Here is a 24819-nt window from a genome sequence, read left to right on the forward strand (position 1 = left end):
GGAGGGGCTCAGCCAACAAAGCTGCTGCTGTCAGAACAGGGACTCTGGAGAGCTGGAGCTCCATGCCTTGGAGCTGACGATAGGCTTTCAGAAGCCTCCACTGGCAATCCTTTTTGTATCTTTTATTTTTCACTGAGATACATGTAACATACCAAAGACTTCACCTTTTTTAACTAGATACAGCTGAGATACACACCCTTTTAAATTTAAGTGTATAGTTCAGTGCTTTTTAGTATATTCACATGGTTGGTTGTACAACCATCATGACCATCTAATTCCAGAGTATTTTCATCACCCCCAGAAGAAACCACTTACATACAAATAAATAGTTATTCTCCATTCTCCCTCACCTAAGCCCCTGGGTAACCACTAATCTATGCTCCATCTCTAAGGATTTGCCTATTCTGGAATTCTATACAAATGGAATCATGTAATATGTGTCTGGTTTCTTTCACTCAGCCTGTATTCAAGGTTGAAGCAAGTATCAGTACCTCATTCCTTTTGACAGTTAATATTACATTGTAGGGAAATACCTCATTAGTTTCTCACTCGTCAGTTGATATACATTTGGGATGTTTTCACTGGATATTATGAATAATGCTGCTCTGAACATATTTATGTGCAAATCTTTTTGTGTGAAATGTTTTCAATTCACTTTATTTTTTGATACATTTTAGATATACATAATGATAACATTCATCATAGGGATTTGTACCTGTACATGATATATCTTGATTCTTTTTTTCCCATTTCCCTCCCCCCTCAACCCTCTTCCCCTCCTTATTTACAAAAGCTTTGTATCCATTTTTCCTCCCTATTCTCTTTTTTATTTGTCCTCCTTTCCTCTCCCTCTCCCCCCTCCATTGTTCCTGTTCTCATTTGAATATTTTCTTCCTATTTCCCAATATCTATTATACATTTTGGTCCTTATTTATACTTTCGGTTTCGATTCTCTTGGGTATACACCTAGGAGTTGGAACTGCCAGGTACACAATAACTAAAGTTAAATAAATGTAACTTTTTCGAGGCATTCGGGTGGCACCATAACATTATACAGCTGAGTCTATGACCATTATTACCTCATCCAATTGAAATGTTATTTCCACTAATATCAAAAGGGTTTCTGTGACATACATTATTTTCCCAATTGCTATATGGGAATTTTCCCAATTGCTATATATGCTGTCACTCTAACATTAAAAGACACTAGACTTATCAGACACAGGTAGTTCCTGGTAGTGCATGCTTTTCCAGCTGCCTCCAAACTAAGTGGAGATATATTTGAGAATTGTGGTGTGAAGAGGTAGGTTGTCAGGGACCCTGACAAGGAAGAACGGCTGGTTACATGCAGGGTCTTGGGCAGCTTTTGGTTTAACTGGAATGTTCCAGCCATCAGTCTATCAGTTCCAAAATCTGCTTGTGTTTAGTAGATTGAGAGGCTGTGAGTCTGTAGACCAGGGATCAGCAAACTACAGACCATGAGCCAGATGCAGCCCTTCACCCATAATTTCGACATTCTTAAATAACAACATTGAATGAACTATGTAAGTGCATATTGAGGCCATACTCTTAAGTGAAATAAATAGGACACACATGTGTAGATACCAAACAGTTTCTCTGGTGTGAGAAACTGAAAGTGTAAATAAGGATTAAAACAATTAAAATGAATAATTGATAATTTGAAATAGGAAGAAAAGGTCCAAAGAAGTAGGGGAAGTGAGAGGGGAAGGGGAAAGGAAAAAAAGGAAAGGAAAAATTATGAGAAAAGAAAAAATGGAAACAAAGTCTATGTAAATAGGGAAGGGTGGAGGGAATGAAGGGCGCACAGGTAATGGGGAAAAAATAAGAACCAAGCTACATCATGTACAGGTACAAGCACCCAATAATAAATGTAAATGTACTGTATACCTAAAATGTACTAATAAAAGAATTTAAGCAAAAAAATTAAAAAAAAAAAACAACTATGTGAGTAGTCACATAACATCCTCAATTTTCCTCTTGGCTTGCAAGGCCTAAAACAGTTACTACAGGTCCTTTAAGAAAAATTTTTCTGACCTCTGCTCTAAATGAAGCACATGCAAGTTAAATTCTTTTAAGACTACTTAATAAAACAGAACATCAAGTTATTAATGTATCACTAGAGATAGCCCTTATCAGGGACCAGAGAACTCTCAACCTAGGATATCGAGTTACCTAGGGAATGACTCAAAAGGCTGGTAAATACAAAAATAGGAAAACTATTGTGCATACGTTGGACAGTGATGGCAAGCTCCAGCACTAAAACTCTGGGAAATGCCAAAATAATATCTTTTGCTCCCAGAGAGAGTATTTCACTAGCAACTTGATGGTTTGTTTCCCCTAATCTAGTGTGTTTCTTCTGGAGAGAGCTACATTTGACACACTAACATATTTGGCTTTAGTAAATCCACCAGCCCCATCCTTATTTCTTTCCTACTTATTCTGAGCAACATTTTTTCTCTTCCCAAGCGTCAACAGCAAATCCTTAGTCATTTGGCTGGTAGAACCACCATGCCCTCCTACTGTAAGCTGATTAAGTTACACAACATGTGGAGCTCTATCTAGGTTAACATCATTATTGCTGGTTGCAAGGTATCAATATTAATACTGCCAAATGGTACTTAATTACAGTAGAACATCTTCTTTGTAATAAAAAAAAAAAGCCCTTTTAAAGGTCAAAAACAATACTTATTCTTTGCCAAATTAAATGTCTTCTCTGGTCCTAGTCACTTCTCAAAAGTAACAGCACCAGGGCCGGGGATTTAGCTCAGTGGTTTCACCACCTGCTGTGCAAGCGCAAGCAAGCAGTGACACACACCAATCCTTCAATTTTATCCCAACTTACAGCACGGCAAATGATCCTAATCGCTTCTATTTTTCTGAAGAAAAGTATCCACTTCTGTCTAACCTTCTAATCTTTCAATATAATGACAATCTGCCTGCATTTGATCTTTTCTATAAAAATGAAAATAAAGATACTAAAATTTTCTGCTTTTCTTGAGATTTCTGGTATTGATTTTTCCTTCCTTTTGGTTCCACATAGGGCTTCCTCTTTCACTTGGCATGCAGTGGGACTATGGGTAGACAGAACACTTTAAGGTTCTTCCTGTTTGTACCCCCTTTATACAGTTTTAATGTTCCTGCTCTTATTCAGTTTTCCTATTTCAATATTCTCCATGGTCTTGCCAAGTTACCTCTTTTTTAAACTTTCCAATTAGACCTCCAGCTCTCAGTAGAGCTCTGGCCTAGGCCAAAAGAGCCACATCTCCCTTCCTGGCCCTCCAGTACACCTAAATGTCTCAGCCAATTCCTGAACTTCTTTCTGAGAAAGAGTCATCTTGTGGAGGATTAGGTCAGAAAATTCCATCACTGTGATAACATGCTAGTCCATATCCTTTTACCAGCTCACTACTATGCAAAAATAGAGTTAATCAGGACAGATGAGAAAGTGTAAGGCAATACAGATAAGAAACTTCACGTTCTTCTGTAACCATTTCATCTTCCATAAAACAACTCAATCAAGGGTTGAGAGTTTAAAATACATGCACACAGTAAGGATTCCATTCCAATAACAAATCATCAATTACTAATCAAAACAATAGTCTCCAACCTCAAAACCAGTGATTCCCAAGCCATCTTTTCTTGACACATTCATGCTGTTCAGAAACCTCTTTACCAACAAAATCATCAACTTTCAAAAATTCTCTTCCCATCACATTCTAATTTTGGGGTGCTTCTAAAATTATATCTATTTAAGACTCCAAAGAAATAAGAAAGTACACCTTTTTATTTTTAAAATTAGGGTTAGAAAAATGTTATGCAGTCAAGGGATATTCAATTAAGGGACATCCTATTAAGTACTAAAGTGAAAGATCTTTCAAAGGTTATATGGATACATCTTTCCCTTTCCAAATGAGTTGGAAGTAATCTTGCCTGCCAGGATATGATGCAAATGATTGCTATAATTTTCCCGAAGATCCTCAGGTTTTCTTCCTTAATCATCCCAATAATCATCCCACACCAAACTATTCTCTGGGTTCCAGCCACCTGTCATTGAGCAGAACTTTTTGAAAATACAAAAAGTGGATGTAAAAATCCTGTTATTAGATACTCTTCACATGGAAAGACAACTCGAGGGCAGCGTTGATCACTTTAGATTCAGTACAGAAACTGGGGGAGGTGGAGACAGCAGTAGGAAATCAACTCTGCAGCAGCTACACACTGCTTCAGTGTCAAACAGTAGCAAATCTCCATCTCAGCTATTCAGACTGTCGCTGGTGGTGAAAGATAGTCTTCCATGACCCCACAACTGGCATTCTTTTTCATTACTTATGGTGTGGGCAATCAGTCAACATGGGACGGAGCAGGACGCCACTGGAAGGAGTGCACATCTAGCTCTTGCCTTTCAATGGTCTGCATCTCGCTCCAGAACGTTTTCTGCAGATGCTGCCAGCAGACACTCGGTAATACCTAAACCACAAATCATCACATTCCTCACCCTTTGAGCCAGGGGCTGTGTCCTTGAGCTTCCCACAGAGCAAGATACTGACCAAGCTGGCCACTGATACAATAGCCCTTTACAAATTCAGAGTAGTCTGGCATGCCATCTGCTTAATAGACCAAAAAGTAGGTGGACCTTAAACACAAAAATACCCACTGTAGGTGAGGCTGGGAGACGGATGCAGGACACTTCAGACTTTTCACAGGAATGAATCTTGGCTAGCTTGCTAAAGAAAACATTCCATCAATGTAAACACGGCAGACGTGCAACTGTACCGAAAATTACACCAAGTATGTCTCTGAAACGCAGACATCTTGCAGACACAGAATCACAAGCAGATCACTTCAGATTTATTTCCCAAATCCAGGAAAGCTGCTTTTCCTCAGAATTAGGAAACCATGGGAAATATCTGCTGTCTGGTTGTCTCAGGAATCAATGGGGGTCTTTTAATAATTCTTGAATTTTACCTACTGTGACACATTAAAGTCATATAAACCAAATAAAATGTCCAAACTATGATACTATAACTTAGGAAAATGGCTAACTGAACCATACTCACACTGAAAAGGCACTTGGTCCTGCCCATATCTTAATGGGAATGAGCCTTCCGTCGACTGCTCCCCAGAAATCACCTTCTGGGATGGAAAATATTTGGGCTTGAGCACATATTCCTGGGCCTGGCCATGGTGAATCATCACATTCTGGGAGGAGAAGGGTGTTACTCTAGGGAGAAGCAAAGTGAGAAGAAGAGAATAAATAATGGGCTATTTTTTTTTCCTTAAATTCTTTTATTGGTACATTTTAGGTATACAATACATTTACATTTATCATTGGGAACTTGTACCTGTACATGATGTATCTTGGTTCTTATTTTTTCCCCCTTCCCTGTCCTCCCTTCCCTATTTACAAAGACTTTGTTTCCATTTTTCCCTTTTCTCATCATTTTTCCTTTCCCTTCTTTCCTTTCCCCTTCCCCTCCCCTTCCCACTTCCCCTACCCCTTTGGGCCTCTTCTTCCTATTTCAGATTATCAATTATTTGTTTTAATCATTTTAATCCTTAAGAAGATGTGGTTTTTGTATGAAATGAAGTACTACTCAGCCATAAAGAACGACAAACTAGAGGATGCACATGGAGGCGATACTCTTAAGTGAAATAAATAGGACACATGTGTAAATACCAAATAGTTTCTCTGGTATGAGAAACTGAAAGTGTAAATAATGGGCTTTTAGAAGTCAACTAAGGAGGAAAAAACAAGCGGTTAAACTTAAAAAGCAGAGTAACTTCCATGCAAGGCCCATTTGCTCCTTCAAATACAGGGGCTGACCATTCGTGGTGTGTAAGGCAAGAGTTAACCACTTACCCATAGAAACCTCCAGCATGAAAGGGACTCTGCCTATCGACTCAAGAAGCATAAGGATAAACAGGGTATCACTAGTGGATTTTATCAGAGGGTTCACAGCATGGCTACCATAAGCCTTCATAGCATTAATAGTTAAGAAAAAAGCACAGACATAGGCATGGATACATACATATAAATAAACTGACAGCCCTGGAAACAGTGGAAATAAAAAGAAAAAGGACACAGGGTGGAGATTATGCAAGAGATATCCAACTTGGTTAATGAAGCAAAATCAGCTTCACCCAGTAGAGTCATATGGTTCAGAGGGACCCTGTAAAGCTGCCTAATGATAGTAGGTTAGGTGGTCAGCTCCTTTGAGTCTTGATTCCCTAAACTATAGCAATATACACAGTCTCTACCACACAGGGCTGAGAAGAAATGCTTGTAAAAATCTGAACGCATAGCCAGGTATGATGGTGCATGCCTGTAAACCCAGCCCTCTGGGAGGCTGAGACAGAAAGATGGCAATTTTGAGTTCAGTCTAAGCAACTTGGCAATTTAGTGAGCCCCTGACTCAAAAAAATTTTTAAAGGGATGGAGATGTAACTCAGTGCAAAGGCCCTGGATTCACTCTCTACCTCCCTACCCAAAAAATCTGAACACAATAAAACTGAAAAAAAAGAAACCCAACCAGAATAAAGTCATTTGAATTATCTTTTGAAATATAAATTATGGTGCTACTTTTAGGAAAACAATTTTTATGCTATATCTCATAATGGTATAATCTACTCTTCAGGTATAGTTTATAGCTGAATAATAAAAACTAATCACGATCTTGTCATTTTTTTCAATACTACAAATGAAGACCTCTGGGACTTCCAAACATAAGTGTTGTGTTTTCACCCTCCTGGTCCAACTCTTTATATTCTGTGATAGTTCTCTTCCACTGCATGCAATATATACTTTAAAATAATAAGTCTTTGCCCAGATTCAAGCATCCCTAGAGAGACCTAATAAGTAATAAAAATATAAAGAAGCTATAACAACTAATTCTAGGATATGCAAAATTGCTACGAAAGTTGTTAGACTAGTCCATTTTAGAAGCACACAGCCTTCAGGAGAGAACCTGCTCCCCAGTGTGATCTGACCCAAAAGACTGCTTTTAAGAAGGCGACAATATCAAGAGGGTGGAAATGACATCACGGCAGCTCGGTGTGAAGGGTAAACTGCCGAGCCACCCAAAACACTGCAGCGTCTCTCCAGTAGCAGAATTCTGGATAACTTACTCTGTAGGGTTCATTCTAGTTGGGGCTGTGAGAGGAGGTATTTTGTGGGACAGAAGAGGCTGGAATTAGGATGCTTTCCTCTTCACCAGTGCTCTGGAGCTCTCTCTCTCTAAAGCCTGGGTCTCAGCAAGCCTGGAAAATCCATCTTGGGCCCTGGCTTTTCCCAGACACAATACCACCTAAGGGCTTTGTCACCAGACTATCGACTAAATTACTAAAAGCCCAAGGGTTAGCATTGTAAACACTTCTGTTCTGATGATGTAAGTACTGTTTTGATTTTAAGTATGCTTGGTTGGGATAGAACACGCAATGAACCGGCTAGACACATCTGGTGGTCACAAGTTACTCCACAAGCCGTGGAGAAGGGGGAGCACCTCTGTACCTCAGAGGCACCTGGTCCTCCAGCTGCGCTGTCAGCGGTCGCTGCAGGGCTATACCGGGCTGACAGCACACGGAGGAGCTTCTGTTCAGAACTGTGAAGCCCAGCCCCCTGGGAGACCTGGGCTGCAACAGCTCATTCCTGTCCTGACGCGCGCGGCAGGAAGGGGAGCCTGTGGGTCTGCCTTCCAGATGGGCACCTCCTGCTCTCTCCCACCGAAAGACAGGGACAGCAAGACGTGAGCTGAGAGCCTGTGTACACACGGGCTCCTTTTCCCTAAGCACAAGAGAAAAGTAATAAACACATAAAAAATAAGGCCGAGCTGTTCCAGGTCTAGAACTGGAGTAACAACCTCTAGCCAGCACTAGCCCAAGGGAATGAGGACTTGAGTCCCACAGGTGTGTAAGTAACCCCAAGTGACAAACACACTGCAAATATGGAACTACACACAGGTGGCCCCCTTCATCTCTTCTTCGCCTTTCCCCAGAAACAGGGTGTAAGTGCCCAGGCCCTGCAGTAGAAAGGCTGAGGCCACTCTGCTCACAGTCCAAGGAATAAGCAAAGCCACGGGCAGCCCAGTGCAAGGCAGGCTCATCCCCTGCTTCCTCCGTGGCGGCTGGTGTCCACCTTCTCCTCCAACACCACCCTTCCCAATGATTTTTCCTTTGCACCACTTCTCAGCTTCACAAGGACACAGTCTCTCTAACTCTTCTCTCTTTCCTTTTACCCAACTATTTCAGGAAAAAGAAATCTCTCTATTTAAACTGTGATTTCTTAATCAGTGTGGAGATTTCTCAAAGAACTAAAACTAGAGGTTCTTTTTGACCCAGCTATACCTCTCCTTGGTGTCTTCCTGAAAGAATTAAAATCATACCACAGTGATACATACACACCCATGTTTATAGCAGCAGTCTGTGATAGCTAAATCTTGGAAAGAGCCCAAATGCCCATCAACTGATGAGTGGATAAAGAAGATGTAGGTTTTTTATACAATGAAGTACTACTCTGTCATAAAGAAGAATGAGCTTCAGATATTTATAGCTTAAATGAACGGACCTTGAGACCATTCTGTTAAGTGAAATACACTGGATACATATGTTTAAATACCGCACTGTTTTTCTGGTGTGAGAAACTGAATGTGGAAATAAGGACTGAGATGTATAATGGATGTTGGGAAATGGGAAGAAAGTGTTCAAATGGGAAGGGAAACAAGGAGGAGGGAGGGGGAAAGGAAGGAAGGGACAAGAAAAAAGTGAAAATAGAAGGAAAGCTTCTGTACATAGGGAGGGGAGGGGGCTTGGGGGGGGAATGGGATCAAATAAAATTTATTTTTTAAAAATGTAAAAAAAAATTGAGATTTCTTCCTCCTTCCCCCACTACCAGAATATAAAAGGCTTCACTATCACTAGTGAACATCAAACTAGTTGCAGCAATATAATTTTAAGGGACAGGAAGCTAAGTTTTTTAAAAAAAGAACATTCAGTTAAATGTGAAAACTGTAGACCTCTGGTTCAAAATGGTTTTGAGGCACCCATATATTCCCTGTCCTCCAAAGACATCCTGAAAATTATAGGTAAAACAAAATATAAATTGAATACCTGGCTCTGTGCCATAGTACTGCCATACTAGTGGTTTAAAATATTTTTTGGTATGTCAATTTTTAAAATTAAGTTTATTGGTACAATTTAGATACATACAATGATCCCATTCATCATACAGAATCTGTACCTGTACATGCTCTATCTTGATTCTTATTTTTTTCCCATTCTACTCTCCTCCCGTCAACCCCACTTCCCCTCCTTATTTACAAAAGCACTGTTTCTGTTTTATTTTTCTTTTCTCATTTTTTCCCTTTTCTCTTCCTTCTTTTCCCCCTCCCCATTTGAATACTTTCTTCCTATTTCACATTATGTATTAGACATTTTGGTCCTTATTACACTTTCAGTTTCTCACATCAGAGAAATAATGTGATATTTACATATTATTATCCAATTTATTTCACTTAACAGTATGGTCTCAAGGTGCATCCGTTTACCTAGAAATGTCTCTAGTTTATCCTTCTTTATGGCTGAGTAGTACTCTATTGTATTAAAAAAATCTTCTTTATCCATTCATCAGTTGATGAGCATTTGGGCTGTTTCCAAGATTTAGCTATTACAAACTGTGCTTTTATAAACATAGGTATACATATATCACTGTGGTATGATGCTTTTAATTCTTTCAGGAAAATACCAAGAAAGGGGATACCTGGGTCAAATGGAACCTTTAGTCCTAGTTTTCTGAGGAATCTCCACAGTGATTCCCACAGTGGTTACACCACTCTACACTCCCACCAACTGTACTGATAAAAAAGCAACTAACCCATATTCCTCAGTTTCCCTCCACTGGTGGCCTCCCAGCCTACCTACTGCCACCTAAGGCAGCCCCTTGGTCCTGTATCTGCTGAGTTAACATTTGGCAGAACTGGAAACCCCTGGGTCTCTGCTCCAGCACCCATTCTGATTGGTTGAGACCTCCTCCCAACAGGTTACTAAACGGGTTTGGAGTTGCATCTATCACATTTGTAATCAAAACACAATGAGAAACCCCGACTGTTTCAGCAGACTAGAGGAAGCCACGGGTCCCAACGTATTTTTCTTCTCTTTTACCTCAACACACAGTAGGAAATACATTGTACATGAAGATACAGTACACATCTATATATCTGTGTGTTTTGATATAATCCGAACAAATTTCACAAAATATTATTTAGCCTCTATGTGCAGGATATCTTGATATTTTCTCCTATAAGTTATTTGCTAGACAGCCTTGAACCACTCTACATCTATTTCATGACATCATGACTCCCTCCAGGTGGTATCCAGTGGCTGAATGTTCCAGTTAGTAACCTGTGCATCTTCCCAGGGACGGCAGGGGAGTTCCAGATGCTGGAGCCAAGGAAGGGAAGGGGTTATAATGAGAAAAGGGGTGAACACTGGTGTCTTAATTGAAAGTTTATATATGAAGACAACTGTCTTTCCCAGTTTAAGCAAACAGATCATCCAGAAGTCAAATTTGGATCCCCCTCAGGGAAACCAAAATAAGTATTCTTCTCTAAAAGAATGAAATTACCTGAGGTGAACCACAAAATTTATTCCTCTCCTCCACAGTAAAGTCCCCTCCTTTTGGCATTTTTAGTTTCGGCAGCATAAAGACTGGTTTGCCATATATTTCCCCTAAAGGGATGTTGGACAGGGAGCAACAGGAGAGTAATTTAGAGGAAAGGGGAAAAAAGGAGAATAATTGGAATGGAAAATATGATTGATATTGTTTGGGGGGGGTATTTTTGGGTATTTTGGGGGTTTTTTTAGACAGGGTCTCTCTGTGTAGTTCAGGCTGGCCTTGAACTCACTGTGTAGCCCAGGCTGGCCTAAAACTCACAGGAATTCTCCTGCCTCAGTCTCCCGAGTGCTAGAATTACAGGTGTGCACCACCACACCTAGTGCTATGATTGATATTTTGGAGATACAACTATACGGTGAATTGGAAAAAAGAGAATCCACACCAATGTGATGCTGGGAACATTCTCCTTGACGAGGCACAGGGATGTTGACAACAGGCACATAGAAAAGAAGAAACCCAAACACCCTATCTGGCTTTACACTGAGTGGTACATCCATAAACAAATACAACAAATATTTGAAGTGTTAGGAGCACCCGTGTTGAACTCTGGTGATAGACCTAGAATTAGCCAGAAGAAGAGGAAGAGGAGAAGAGAAAGAAAGACTGGGAGGGCCACTGCCCTCCTTTTTGCAAATGAACTGCCAGAGGATAATAACCATGACACTGATAGAAGAATAAATCAAGGTTTAAATGTGTTGTTTGACTTTGAAGAAACAGGAAAATGATGCATACAAAATAATGACTCGGAGGAAGACTGAGGACAAGCAATGAGATAAATAAGCTAACCCTTGACCTACCATGACGAGAAATCTTTAAACAATATCTACAGTGAATGAGACAAGAAGTGGCCATTCAGAGGTAACTACAAAAGAGCTACGGGACTTGATTTAATGAGTGAGGGGTAGAACCCACGGGAAAGAAGTTTAGCAAAACTAAAAGCTTTAAAGCCTGGTTGGCTTGCAGGGTATTTCTGAGTCGAGGCCTAGTAGAAGAGTAAGGGCAAAGAGGTGTGCTGAGTCATAGCCGTGAGAAGCAAGGGCCAGTCTGTGGTGAAGATGCCTGCATTGGTTCTCAGAAACAAATACGGGTGGATCTCCATGGAGTGGTTAGGGAAAGCCTCGGAGTTTAGGAATAGTGACATTCTAAGTGGGCCAGTCTCCTCAGAGGCAAAAATGCTTCAGGAAACAAAAAGGATACAATCACACAGTCTTCAAAGATATTCCACCTCAATGGTGATGACATAAAGTCAATACAGGGGGCAGAATCGGAAGAGGAAAAAACAAGAATAATACAGGTCCAGAGATGACGAGAAAGGGTTACCCATAAAGTGCTGCAGAAAACGACAGGGACGAAAGACCTTAAAAAGGGCTGCTGGGTTTGGTGGTAGGTCACAGACAACACAAACAGGGTGGCAGTAGTGGTAGGGGTTGAGGCATAACTGACAGGGCGTATGAAATAGGGCCTCCAAATGATATAAGGGAAATATTATAACTCCCAACCTGCTAAATATCCAACACTCTGAGTTCATGTTCTCTGAAATCGAAGAATGAATTCTAGAAACATTGGAGGTAAGAGTAGGAAAAATTTCTGCCGCCTGCCTCGCAAGCGCAAGGTCCCAAGTTTGATCCCCGGTACCAAAAAAAAAGAACAGGAAAAATTTATGGAGAGAAAGATAGCTTCTGTCTGAGAGACATAGAAGGGGGACCAGAAAGTGAGTAGCCCACCTACCCTGCTTCTCAGGGGTGTTTTATTGAGCAAAGCCACAAGATGAGGGGGGGGATCAAGGTGGGACAAAACTAGTCAACCAGTAAGATTAAAAGGAGTCGCTTAGGTAATACTGATCCAATGGGACATCATGAGGGGGGACAGAACTAGGGTCAACCAATAAGATTACAACCAATACAGTTGTTGAGGTAATACTGATTAAGTGGGAAGCAAATGGAGAAGCAAGTCACATAACAAGCAGAACAAACAAGGACTTCCGTGAAGGAATGGGCTAGGGAGGTTTTGTTCCCCACCCCAGATGATTGATGCCTATTTAGGATATCAATCACTGGTCTTCATCCCTAGGGAAAGTATGTGAGTGCAGCAGGTCTTGTGTTTTGAATCCTGCCTTTCAGTAAATGGGCCTGGAGTGTCTTCTCTATCGACTCCCTAGAGGGCCCTGCCATCTAACTCCCCATAATATATTGAACTAACTTAGCTGTCTACAATCTAACCACACAGTATAACTTTATGGGGCAGATAAAGGTGACATACAGTAAAGACAGAAAAGAAACAGGGCAGAAACAAGGGCTATGTAGAGCCACCTGAAGATATGAATCTATGGAAACTTTTGTATCTAGTAAACAGAGGAGAAACCACTGCATAAAACTGTCTTCCTTAGAAGAAAGGATTAGTCACACACTGTTTACACTATTGCCTTCCTAGTGGCAATTTTTGGCACGCAGATGAACTAAACTTTTCCATATTTCTACAAAACCCATTATTTGACCTGTGAGAGGGTGGGAGTATCTGGCAAACTTCACAGTCCTGTCCACTTCAGCCAAGGGCTTTGGACCTCACAGAAAGGAACCCCCTACAGGCCATTAAAAGTTTCCCACAGACGGCAGTCTGACACAACCTAACCCTTCCCCTACCTTGAGCATCCTCCAGTTTGAAGTCAGGAGTTAGCAAAGACAAGAGGAGGAAAGAATGATGCAGAGAAAGGCACAAGGAGACCACTTGAGTCCCTCAAGACCAGATTCTCTATAAAATTCAGGTAATTGTGGGTACCCCATAGTTTTTAAAATGTAACTCAAGGAGAAGTAAGGGCATTAGGGCAAATAAAAAATGTGAGCAATGATTTGACATTTGACAAGGAGAAAAGCTCTTTCCCATGGAGCACTCAAGGACAATATGCACATAGAAAGGTCAAGCAAAAAACAAAACATTAGGAAGATCCCATGAGGCAGAGCAATACACAAATGCACATAAAGGGAAACAAGTATTTGTGGTCTGTGACCCCACTCACGTGGAATTACCTGTCAGACAACAAAGGTTTAGGAGGTAAAAGGTTGCTGATGAAGGAAGTAAAGAACAGCACATACTGACTGCCAGTAGGAGAGTGTAGAGAACTGGAGTATGCTAGAAAAAACACCCCCAAAAATGAAACAAACACAGAGCCATGAGAACGGGAGGAAAGAAAAGATTACACTAAAAATATAAATGTAGGGGATAATCCAGTAAAATTCTTGTCTTACACTTCAAATGAGATGAAAGAGACAAAAAATGATTGAGAAGTTAAAAGTAAGGAGGTCAGATATGTGGAGAGGATAAAAACACGGAGAATAAGGAAATCTTCTCAGTCGTCATTTGCAGGCAACACAACCAAGTAGTTTTGGAACTACTTTTCCTTTACTCTTGTTTCCTAGCATGATAGTGAGTTTGCTCCCCACCCAGGATGTTCAGTAATGTCTTCAGCAGTGATAGTGAACGTTTTAGAGACCAAGTCTCCAAACTGCAACCCAAAATCCACTTATTTATCACAAAGTGCCAACACTGCAATTAATCAATAGTTTTTCTATATACCAATAATGAACTAGATGAAAAAGAAAATCAGAAAAACAATTCCATGAACAAAAGCTTTCCAAAAAATTCATAGAAGGCAAAAGATCTCTATGATGAAAACTTCAGAACACTGAACAAAGAAACTAAAGAAAGACATTAAAGGATAGAAAGATCTCCTGCGTTCATGGACTACTGTTTTTTCTGGTTTTTTTGGTACCAAGGATCGAACTCGGGTCCTTGCGCTTGCGAGGCAGGCGATGGAACCACTGGGCTAAATCCCCGGCCCTGGTAGACTACTGTTAAAATTGCCCTATTACCCAAAGTGCTCTACAGATTCAATGCAATCTCCATTAACATTCCAATGACATTCTTCACCTAACTAGAAAAAAACAATCCTAAAATTCACTTGGAAACATACAAGACCCAGGATAGCCAAAGCAATCATCACCAAGAAGTGCAAGGCTGCAGGTATCACAATACCAATCTGAAGTTATACTACGAAGCCATAGTAACAAAAACAGTACCCATCAGTGGGTGAATGGATAAAGAAAATGTAAAATACACATACACACACACACAAGGGAGTATTAGTCATCCATAAAGAAGAACAAAAATATGTCATTTGCAGGAACTGGAGATCACATTAAGTGAAACAAGCCAGATTCAGAAAGACAAACATTAAACAAATATTAGAAAAGAATTCAGAAAGACGAGCTGGGAATACAGCTCAACGGCACAGCACCTGCCTGGCAAGCACAAGGTCCTGAGTTCAATCCCCAGTACCAACAACAACAACAACAAAAATTCAGAAAGACAAGTATTAAATGTTTTCCCCAATATGTAGAATCTAAAAACCAAAGATGGCATGAAAGCAGGTAGAAGGGAGACTATTACTATTATTAGACATTAAGAAAAGAATAAGGAGGAGGGGTATAATGGAGGAATAGATAGGAGTGAAATATGCTATATGCATGTGTGAAAATACTACACTGAAACCCAGCATTTTATAAAATTAATAGGCACTAATAAAAATACATTTTTAAAAATATTAATATATGCAATGTATGAACCTTTTTAAAAGTGCAAGGTGGCTTGATGCTTTTATGAATGGAATTGTTTTCCTAATTTTCTTTTTCATCTACTTCATTACTGGTATATAGAAAAGCTATTGATTTTTTTTAAATGTTGATTTTGTATTCTGTCCAACTTGTATCTTACATAATTCTCAATTTCTATCCAGTTGTAGTTTATCTTTGGAGTTTTTACTTTACTTATGTTTAAACTATCTTGTAAGAATTCACAAAATAAATCATCTTATGTAATAATCTTTTATCATTTCTCAAGCTGTATCAAATGAGATCATGTACTTAACAGTACTCTGAAAAACAGAAAACATTACAAAAGTGCAATGTATAGTAATATTACTTAGAAAAAGGAAAAAGGAAACAGACACCTAGCCAGAGAGAAAATAGAAGGCAGCCAGGGACATACAAGCAATGCATACCCTTTTCTCTCCTAGTTTTAGTTATCAAAGTTACACGCTAACGAAGCAGATATCCTATCTATAAAGGAGGCAGGTAACTTTTCAAATGCTAAGAAAAACACAGAAGACTGAAACCATCGTCCTTGAAATAAGTAAATTATTTAACAAGTAACCATTGAAGGTATTATTAATATCTAATGTCTTCTTTGGTCAAATATAAATGGCTATATACTTGGTTACTTAGGATAGCTTTCCTGAACTCAAATTTGAAAGAAGTTGCACTATCTCCTACTTATCTGAACTCAGAGGGGTCAGAGAAAACCTAACAGAATTTTTAAAATCCCAAAATGTCAGCAGTTTAGCAAGTAATTAAGGTCCCTATGCTACAGGGGAAAGGCCAGCTTAGTGGCTGTTAACTGGATCCTCACTCTACCACTTTTCAAGGAATACAATACTCTTGCCATACAAGAGTAACAGTACCACCTCACCAACTTAATGTGCAAATAATGGCAAAAAATGATATAAAAAGGAAAAGTGTGAAAATACCCTTTGATATACAAGGACATTAGATTCTTTCACTAACCTCTTACAATAAGGACAACAAAGAAACCGAATTTTACCCCTGTGATAGTATTAGTTCATATTTAAAGGCCACCTAAAGCAGTAGTAAACCTCTCAGAGCTTTCAATGACGCAAACAGCCCACTGTGACATACATGCATAGGTTCATTACAACTGACCTAAAGTGTACAGTTAAGAAAAAAAGCAAAGCTTACTTTCTTAAATTTTATGAATTAAAGCTTTATAAATGCATCCAAAAAATGTTAATAAACAATGTGCACAGTCCCAGTAGCAACCCAGGGTTGGTTCACAATGTTCTGCTTGTGAGTTTGCAAAAACAGTTAAATGACCTAATATCACATCCACTGTGGAAAATACTTTCATAGCGCCTAAAAAACTAAACAAAGAATTACCAGGTATTCTGTAACTCCACTACTAAGAAAATACCCAAAAGAACTGAAAGCATTGACTCAATATACTTATACTGCAATGTTCACTGCAGTATTATTCATAATATCCTAATGGTGAAAACAATCCAAATATCCTTAGACAAATGAATAAAAAAAATGTGATATGCATGTGCAATGGAATATTACTCAACCATAAAAAGGAACAAAACTCTTATATGTAACATGCATGAACCCTGAAAACATTATGCTAAGTGAACTAAGACAGAAAATGACAAATATATTGTATGATTCCACTTAGATAAGGTCCCGAAAGATGATGAACTTATACAGACAGAAAACAGAAAGCAACTTATTACCAAAGGTTAGGGGGAAAAGAATGGGGAGTTTGAAAGTGGAGTTTCTTTTCGGGCAGTAAAAAAATTTTTGCACTGCAGACAGGCAGGTCTGTGGACACCCTACCAAGGTCCCGAGTGGCACAGAACACACCCAGTCAGCCCACTGCAGACAGGCAGGTCTGCACACGCCCTACCAAGGTCACAACCCAAACGGAACACGCCAAATCAAACCACTAGAGTCAGGCAGGTCTGCGGACACCCTACCGAGGTCCCGAGTCCCTCAGAACACGCCTAATCAGCCCACGCCTCAACAACAATTCACTGGACCCCACCCCCCACTCCTCTGTACAGCCACCTGGTTCCACCCTACAAAGACACAGAGGATACCGGACCACCAGACCACGGTACTGAGTCCTGCTGCTCCTGGCCCAGAGGTAGGGGCTTCTGAGACACCGACCCACTGCTCCTGGTCCAGGGGAAGGGGCTTCCAGGCCACCATCCCTACCACTGCTCTAAGCACAGAGGGAGGGGCTTCTGAGCCACCATCCCACTGCTCCTGGACCAGAGGAAGGGGCTTCCCGGACACCATCCCTCCAGCTGCTCCCAGCCCACAGGAAAGGGCTTTTGGGCCACCATCCCTTACCGCTGCTCCCGGCCCGTCCCACCTCTCCCAGCTCAGAGGAGATAATCCATGCAGGCGCCAACAGCCCCTCCCACCCCAGTGGAAATGAGAAAACACGTAAATGAGTCTCAAAACCAGACTTCCAGATCACCTACAGCAACCACAAAGGGAAATGAGATGGACCATTCTGATACTCAACCACCTGGACCCACTGAACTGGCAACAAAAGGGGATCTGGAAAAAATGAAATCAGAAATAATTTCTCAGGTAACAGGAGACATTGTGCTCCTAGTGCAAAGCATGATTAATAAATCTAGAGAGGAGCTCAGGAACATGATGGAATCCCAACATAAGAAACAAATGGAATCCATAAAACAGATGCAAATAGATTTCCAGGACATGAAAAACTCCATTGAAAGTCTACACAGCAGAATGAGCCAATGTGAGAACAGAATTTCAGATATAGAAGATAAGATTGCAATTAGTGACCAGGAAAAGAAAAGTTGCTTCAAAATTATAAGGGAACATGAGAAATCAATCCAGCAGCTGCTAGATGATGCAAAAAAGAATAACATAAGACTGACTGGAGTCAATGAAGAAACAGGAGAGAATGCAGATGACATAAAAACTCTCTTCACAGAAATTATGGCAGAAAACTTCCCAAGCAGGGGAAAAGAGCTTGACATACAGATAAGTAAGGCATATAGGACTCCAAATAGCCTTGATCAAAAAAAATCTACACATAGGCATATAACTCTTAAGATTCCAGAAACTCAACAGAAGAACAAAGTTCTACAAGCAGTCAGAGAAAAGAAACAAATCACATACAAAGGAAAGCCCATCAGAATCACAGGAGACTTCTCAACACAAACCATCAAGGCAAGAAGAGCTTGGAGTGACATATTCCAAGCCCTAAAGGGAAACAGCCTCCAACCCAGATTGATGTACCCTGCAAAACTATCTTGCAAAATGGATGGAGAAATAAGATACTTTCATGACAAAGAGCACCGTAGGAACTTCGTGAATACCAAACCAGCACTCCAAAGAATTTTACACAATATCCTAGGAACACACATGGAAGATCACAACCCCAGAAAGCAAAGCAGAATGAACCCATCAGGCATGACAAGAAATTAAATGTAAAGGGAGAGAACCCAACAAAAAGAAAAAGTCATGGCAATGACAAGTCAATATGTTTCAGTTATAACCATCAATGTTAATGGTCTCAATTCACCAATCAAAAGAAACACACTGGCAGAGTCGGTCAAGAAGCAAAATCCAACAATATGCTGCATACAAGAAACACACTTAATTCAAAAGGAAACTCATAGACTGAAAGTTAAAGGGTGGAAAACAATACTCCATGTGACAGGAACCTGAAAAAAAGCAGGTGTAACTATCCTCTTTGCAGATCAAGTAGATTTCAAACCAACACTGATTAAGAGAGACGAAGAAGGACACTACATCCTTGTAAAGGGAGCAATCCAAGAGGAACAGATGACAATCATAAATATCTATGCACCAAATGCTAGTGCACCCAACTATATAAAACAAATACTAACAGACATGAAAAGTCATATATGCACTAATACAATTGTAGTGGGGGACCTCAACACCCCACTGTCACAAAGAGATAGATCAACTAGACTAAAAATAAGTAATGAAATACTAGAACTCAATCGAACTCTTGAAAAAATGAACTTAACAGATGTTTACAGAGTCATCCACCCCACAAAATCAGAATACACATTCTTCTCAGCTGCACATGGGTCATTCTCCAAAATAGACCATATACTCACACATAGAACATGTTTAAGTAAGTCCAAAGGAATTGAAGTTATCCCCTGTACATTATCAGACCATAGTGTGATGAAATTGGAGATCCATAGCAAAAGAAACTCAAAAAATTTCATAAACATGTGGAAATTGAACAACACACTTCTGAATAACCAATGGATCACAGAGGAAATTAAAGAAGAAATCAGACAGTTCCTTCAAATAAATGACAATGACAATACAACATATCGGAATCTATGGGACACAATGAAAGCAGTCTTACGAGGGAAATTCATAGCAGTGAATATGCATATTAGGAAAACAGAAGCCCAATTAAACAACCTGATGCGGAACCTCGAGCATCTAGAAAAAGAAGAACAGGACAACACCAGAGCTCATACAAGGGAGGAAATTATAAAGATCAGAGGAGAAATCAATGCAATGGAGACTAAGAGAACGATACAAAAAAATCAATGAAGCCAAGAACTGGTTCCTTGAAAGAATCAACAAAATTGACAAACCCTTAGCCAACCTTGTCAGAACGAGGAAGGAAAAGGCCCAAATACACGCAATTAGGAATGAAAAGGGTAAAATTAGAACAGACCAAGCAGAAATCCAGAGGATCATCAATACCTACTTCCCAAACCTATATGCCAATAAGATAGAAAACACAGAAGAAATGGACAGATTCCTAGATACATAGGAATTACCAAAGTTGAATGAAGAAGACCTAAAAATTCTGAACAACCCAATATCAACCAATGAAATTGAAAATGTAATTAAAAACTTATCAACTAAGAAAAGCCTGGGCCCTGATGGCTTCACTGCTGAATTCTACAAGACATTTAGAGAGGAACTGCTGCAACTACTGTTTAAACTCTTCAGTGAAATTCAAAGGGAAGCAATACTCCCAAATTCATTCCTGGAAGCAAGTATCACCTTGATCCCCAAAGCAGAGAAAGACCCAACCAAAAAGGAGAACTATAGGCCAATCTCACTAATGAACATAGATGCAAAAATCCTTAATAAGATACTGGCAAACAGAATGCAGAAGATCATCAAGAAGATCATACACCCTGATCAAGTGGGATTCATCCCAGGGATGCAGGGATGGTTCAACCTACGCAAATCAATCAATGTAATACACTATAGCAATAGAGCCAAGGACAAAAACCATATGATTATCTCCATAGACGCAGAAAAAGCATTTGACAAAATCCAACATGCATTTATGATAAAAATCCTACAAAAAATTGGAATAGATGGTCTCTACCTCAAACTGATAGAAGCCATCTATGAAAAACCAACAGCCAATATCATACTAAATGGTCACAAACTGAAATCCTTCATACTAAAGTCAGGAACAAGACAAGGATGTCCACTATCACCACTCTTGTTCAATATAGTTCTGGAAACATTAGCCATGGCAATTAGACAAGAGAAAGAAATAAAAGGAATAAAGACAGGTAATGAAGAAGTCAAATTGTCATTATTTGCAGAAGACATGGTACTGAATATAGAAGACCTCAAGAACTCCACCAAAAGTCTTCTAGACTTAATAACCAAATTCAGTCAAGTAGCTGGTTACAAGGTCAACACACAAAAATCAATAGCTTTCCTCTACACCAATGACAGACTCACTGAGAGTGAAATAGGACAAACAATTCCTTTCACAATAGCATCCAAAAAACTGAAATACCTAGGAATCATCCTAATGAAAGAAATCAAAGACCTCTTCTCTGAAAACTATGGCACTCTGAAAAGAGAGATTGAAGATGGTATCAGAAAATGGACAGACATCCCCTGCTCCTGGGTAGGAAGGATTAATATAGTGAAAATGGCCATACTTCCAAAGTTGCTATATAGATTTAATGCAATTCCAATTGCGATCCCAGCAGCATACTTCATAGACCTTGAGAAAACAATCCAAAAATTCATCTGGAGCAAGAAGAGACCCAGAATAGCAAAAACAATTCTAGGTAACAGAGACATGGCGGGGGTATCACAATCCCAAACCTGAAACTATACTACAAAGCTACTGTGATAAAAACAGCATGCTACTGGCAAAGAAACAGACTTGAGGACCAGAGGAACAGATTAGAAGATGCAGAAACAACGCCAGACACACTCAGCCATCTTATCTTCGATAAAGGAGCCAAACACCCTCACTGGAGGAAAGATAGCCTCTTTAATAAATGGTGCTGGAAAAATTGGGCTTCAACTTGCCAAAGATTAAAACTAGACCTGTATCTCTCACCATGCACTAAACTAAAATCAAAATGGATTAAAGATCTAAATATTAAAATAGAAATGCTGAACCAGTTGGAACAGAGGTTAGGTAGAACCCTTGAAGACATCGGTGTAGGAAAAGATTTTATGAACAAAACCTCAGTTGCCCGTGAACTAGCACAAACAATCAACAAGTGGGATCTCTTCTTATTAAAAAGCTTCTGCACAGCAAGAGAAACCACCAGCAGTGTGAAGAGACAACCCACAATGTGGGAAAAAAATCTTCACCTGCTCTTCCTCAGACAAAGTTCTAATATATTGAATCTATAAAGAGCTTAAAAAGATCAGACCTCCAAAATTTAAAGAGCCAATCCGAAAATGGGCATCTGAAATGAACAGACATTTCTCACACAAAGAGGAAGAAAGAGCAAATACATGAAAAAATGTTCAACATCACTGGTCATTTGAGAGATGTAAATGAAAACGCTGAGATTTCACTTCACTCCAGAAAGAATGGCTGCTATCATGAAATCAACCAATAACAAATGCTGGCAGGGCTGTGGGGAAAGAGGAACCCTGCTCCACTGCTGGTGGGAGTGTAGACTGATGCAACCACTGTGGAAATCAGTATGGAAATACCTCAAAGAACTAGGACTGGAAGTCCCATTTGACCCCACTATTCCACTGCTGGGGATCTTCCCCAAAGAATTAAAAGAATCATACCACAGTGATATATGTGCACCCATGTTCATAGCAGCACAGTTTGTGATAGCTAAAACTTGAAAACAGCCCAAATGCCCATCAACTGGAGACTGGATAAAGAAAATGTGGGTTTTTTTATAAAATGGAGTACTACTCAGCCATAAAAAATGAGAAATTAGAGACATTTATAGCTAAATGGATGCACACTGAGGTGATACTCTTAATTGAAATAAGTAGGACACACATGTATAAATACCGAATAGTTTCTCTGGTGTGAGAAACTGAAAGTGTAAATAAGGACTAAAATGTAAAATAGGTCATGTGAAATAGGAAGAAAAGGGGCAAAGGGGAAGGAAGTGGGAGGGCTAGGGGAAAGGACCGAAGGTAATGGGATTAATATGAGAAAATGGAAAAATAGGAACAAAATCTTTGTAAATAGGGAGGACTGGAGGGGTTGAAGGGAGGGCTGGGCAAGGGTGAAAAAGAAGAACCAAGAGAGACTATGATACAAATTTCCAATGGTGAATGTCATTATATTATATACCTAAAATGTACCAATGATTAGAATGAATAATCGAAAATCTAAAATAGGAAGAACAGGTCCAAAGGGGTAGGGGTAGTGGGAGGGGCAGGGGAAAGGAAAGAAGGGAAAGGAAAAATGATGAGAAATGGAAAAAATGGAAATAAAGTCTTTGTAAATAGGGAAGGGTGGAGGGGGTGAAGGGAGGGCTAGGAATGGGGAAAAAATAAGAACCAAGATGCATTACGTAAAGGTGCAAGTTCCCAATGAGAAATGTAATTGTGTTGTATACCTACAATGTACCAATAAAAGAATAAAAAAAAAAAAAAATTTTGGAAACAATGGTGATGAATACACAATAGCATGAATGTAATTAATGCCAGTAAACTATATAAAGTAGTTAAAATGGCAATTTTTCTGTTATATATCCTTTCCTATAATTTTTTAAATTATGTTAAAAATAATTAGACCCAGATTCCTTTAAAACAAAAAAAAATCTAGGAGAAAAGATTTTGGGGGCCGGGGATTTAGCCCAGTGGTTTCGCCGCCTGCTACCCAAGTGCAAAGACCCAAGTTCGATCCCTGATACCAAAAAAAAAAAAAAAGATTTTGCATGTTTTCAAAATAAAGAAATGATAAATGAGGAGATGGTTATTACTTACCCTGATATGAATATTACAGAGTATACATGTATGTTAACATCACATGGTACCCCATAAGATGCATAATTTTTATATATCAATTAAAACCTAATTTTTAAAGAAAAAGAAACCAAGAACCACAGTAAATGAGAGAGAAAGAAGGAAGCTTTCTCACTTCTCCCTCTCCAACTGTCAGTATTTCTGGATGATACAGTGTAAGGTTTTGTCATCTCCCCAAATTTCAAATATATTTTTGTCACCTTGTTCCCTGTTGTTCATTTGAGATGCCAACTCTGCAGTAGTAGCCAGATATATAATTCTACCTCTCCTATCATCATTTCCATTTTTTATCTTCCCGCCTTCTAATCCTCTTCACTGTGTCAGCCATTCCTTGAACCAAATTATAAGAATTCAGCCTCTACAGCTCTAACACATTATGTTTTCCCATGACCACTTTCTCACAGCACTGTGCAGAATGAGCTTCCAGTTTGTCAGACACAGGAAGTGACCTATATCCGCCTGCCTGTGAAGCCTTTGACACCTAACTCTATTCATTCTCCAAAGTCTTCTGCTTGCTGGAGCTATCGTTGCTTACATGGATGCATTAGTCAACTCTTCGCCCACACCCTAAGGGAAACATGAAGACACGTGTACGGATCTGGGTTTTGGACGCTAACTCTACACATTCCCTCCTTCGGAAGAATGGAAAAGGTACTTGAAACATTTCAGAGAAGTTGTTCCTTAATAATTTCCCTTCTTACAAGCTAGCATCTTCCTTATACTAAGCAATATGACGCTATCCAAAGAGTCAAAAGTGAACACTTAGACTGTCCTACAAAGTATCCACTTCTCCAGGACAGGGCATCCATGTGGCACACAGAGCTCAAGAAGGAGGCAGGAGAAATAGTTCTAAGCAGGGTCTGAGAAATTCAAATTATGCTTCCACCTGCGCCAGCAAATCTGCGGGCCCTGACTCACACATTACCAAGTCCTTCTAAGTCTCAGTGTCTCCATTTATGAAGTGCCAGTCTCTCTGATTTGACCTCCGAAGTCCCCCAGCTTTCAGAACCAGCACATCAAGAACTTCAGCTCCAAAACTGCTCTCCAGTCCCACTAAAAAATATTTCATATGGAAAAACATTTTTAACTGAAATCTGCATGGAGATATCTGTTCAACATAGGAATAGATTCCCTTGGGGGGGGGGGGTTCCTCACTTTCAAGCTGTATAAAATAAGCTAAATAAAAAAGGAAAACATCTTTCTACTTTTTTAAGGTGAATGCAATAAACTCCGTTTTTCCCAAAT

The 24819-nt window shown here is 39.7% G+C and overlaps 1 protein-coding gene across 11 annotated transcripts in view; it reads right to left on the minus strand.

Annotated features, from left to right (window-relative positions):
- The window catches only part of Ltbp1 (latent transforming growth factor beta binding protein 1), a 435679-nt gene that overhangs the window by 240335 nt on the left and 170525 nt on the right, over nucleotides 1-24819 (minus strand). For all 11 annotated transcript variants that reach the window (XM_087216162.1, XM_087216160.1, XM_087216159.1 and 8 more), the window contains one exon: nucleotides 5079-5242. In XM_087216162.1, coding sequence (XP_087072288.1) covers nucleotides 5079-5242 — 164 coding nt within the window. The remainder of the gene's footprint in view (nucleotides 1-5078; nucleotides 5243-24819) is intronic.

Source organism: Heterocephalus glaber, unplaced genomic scaffold, assembly GCF_053883595.1.
Source record: "Heterocephalus glaber isolate CG9 unplaced genomic scaffold, H.glaber_assembly_v1.0 deba00001457, whole genome shotgun sequence".
NCBI classification, from domain to species: domain Eukaryota; kingdom Metazoa; phylum Chordata; class Mammalia; order Rodentia; family Bathyergidae; genus Heterocephalus; species Heterocephalus glaber.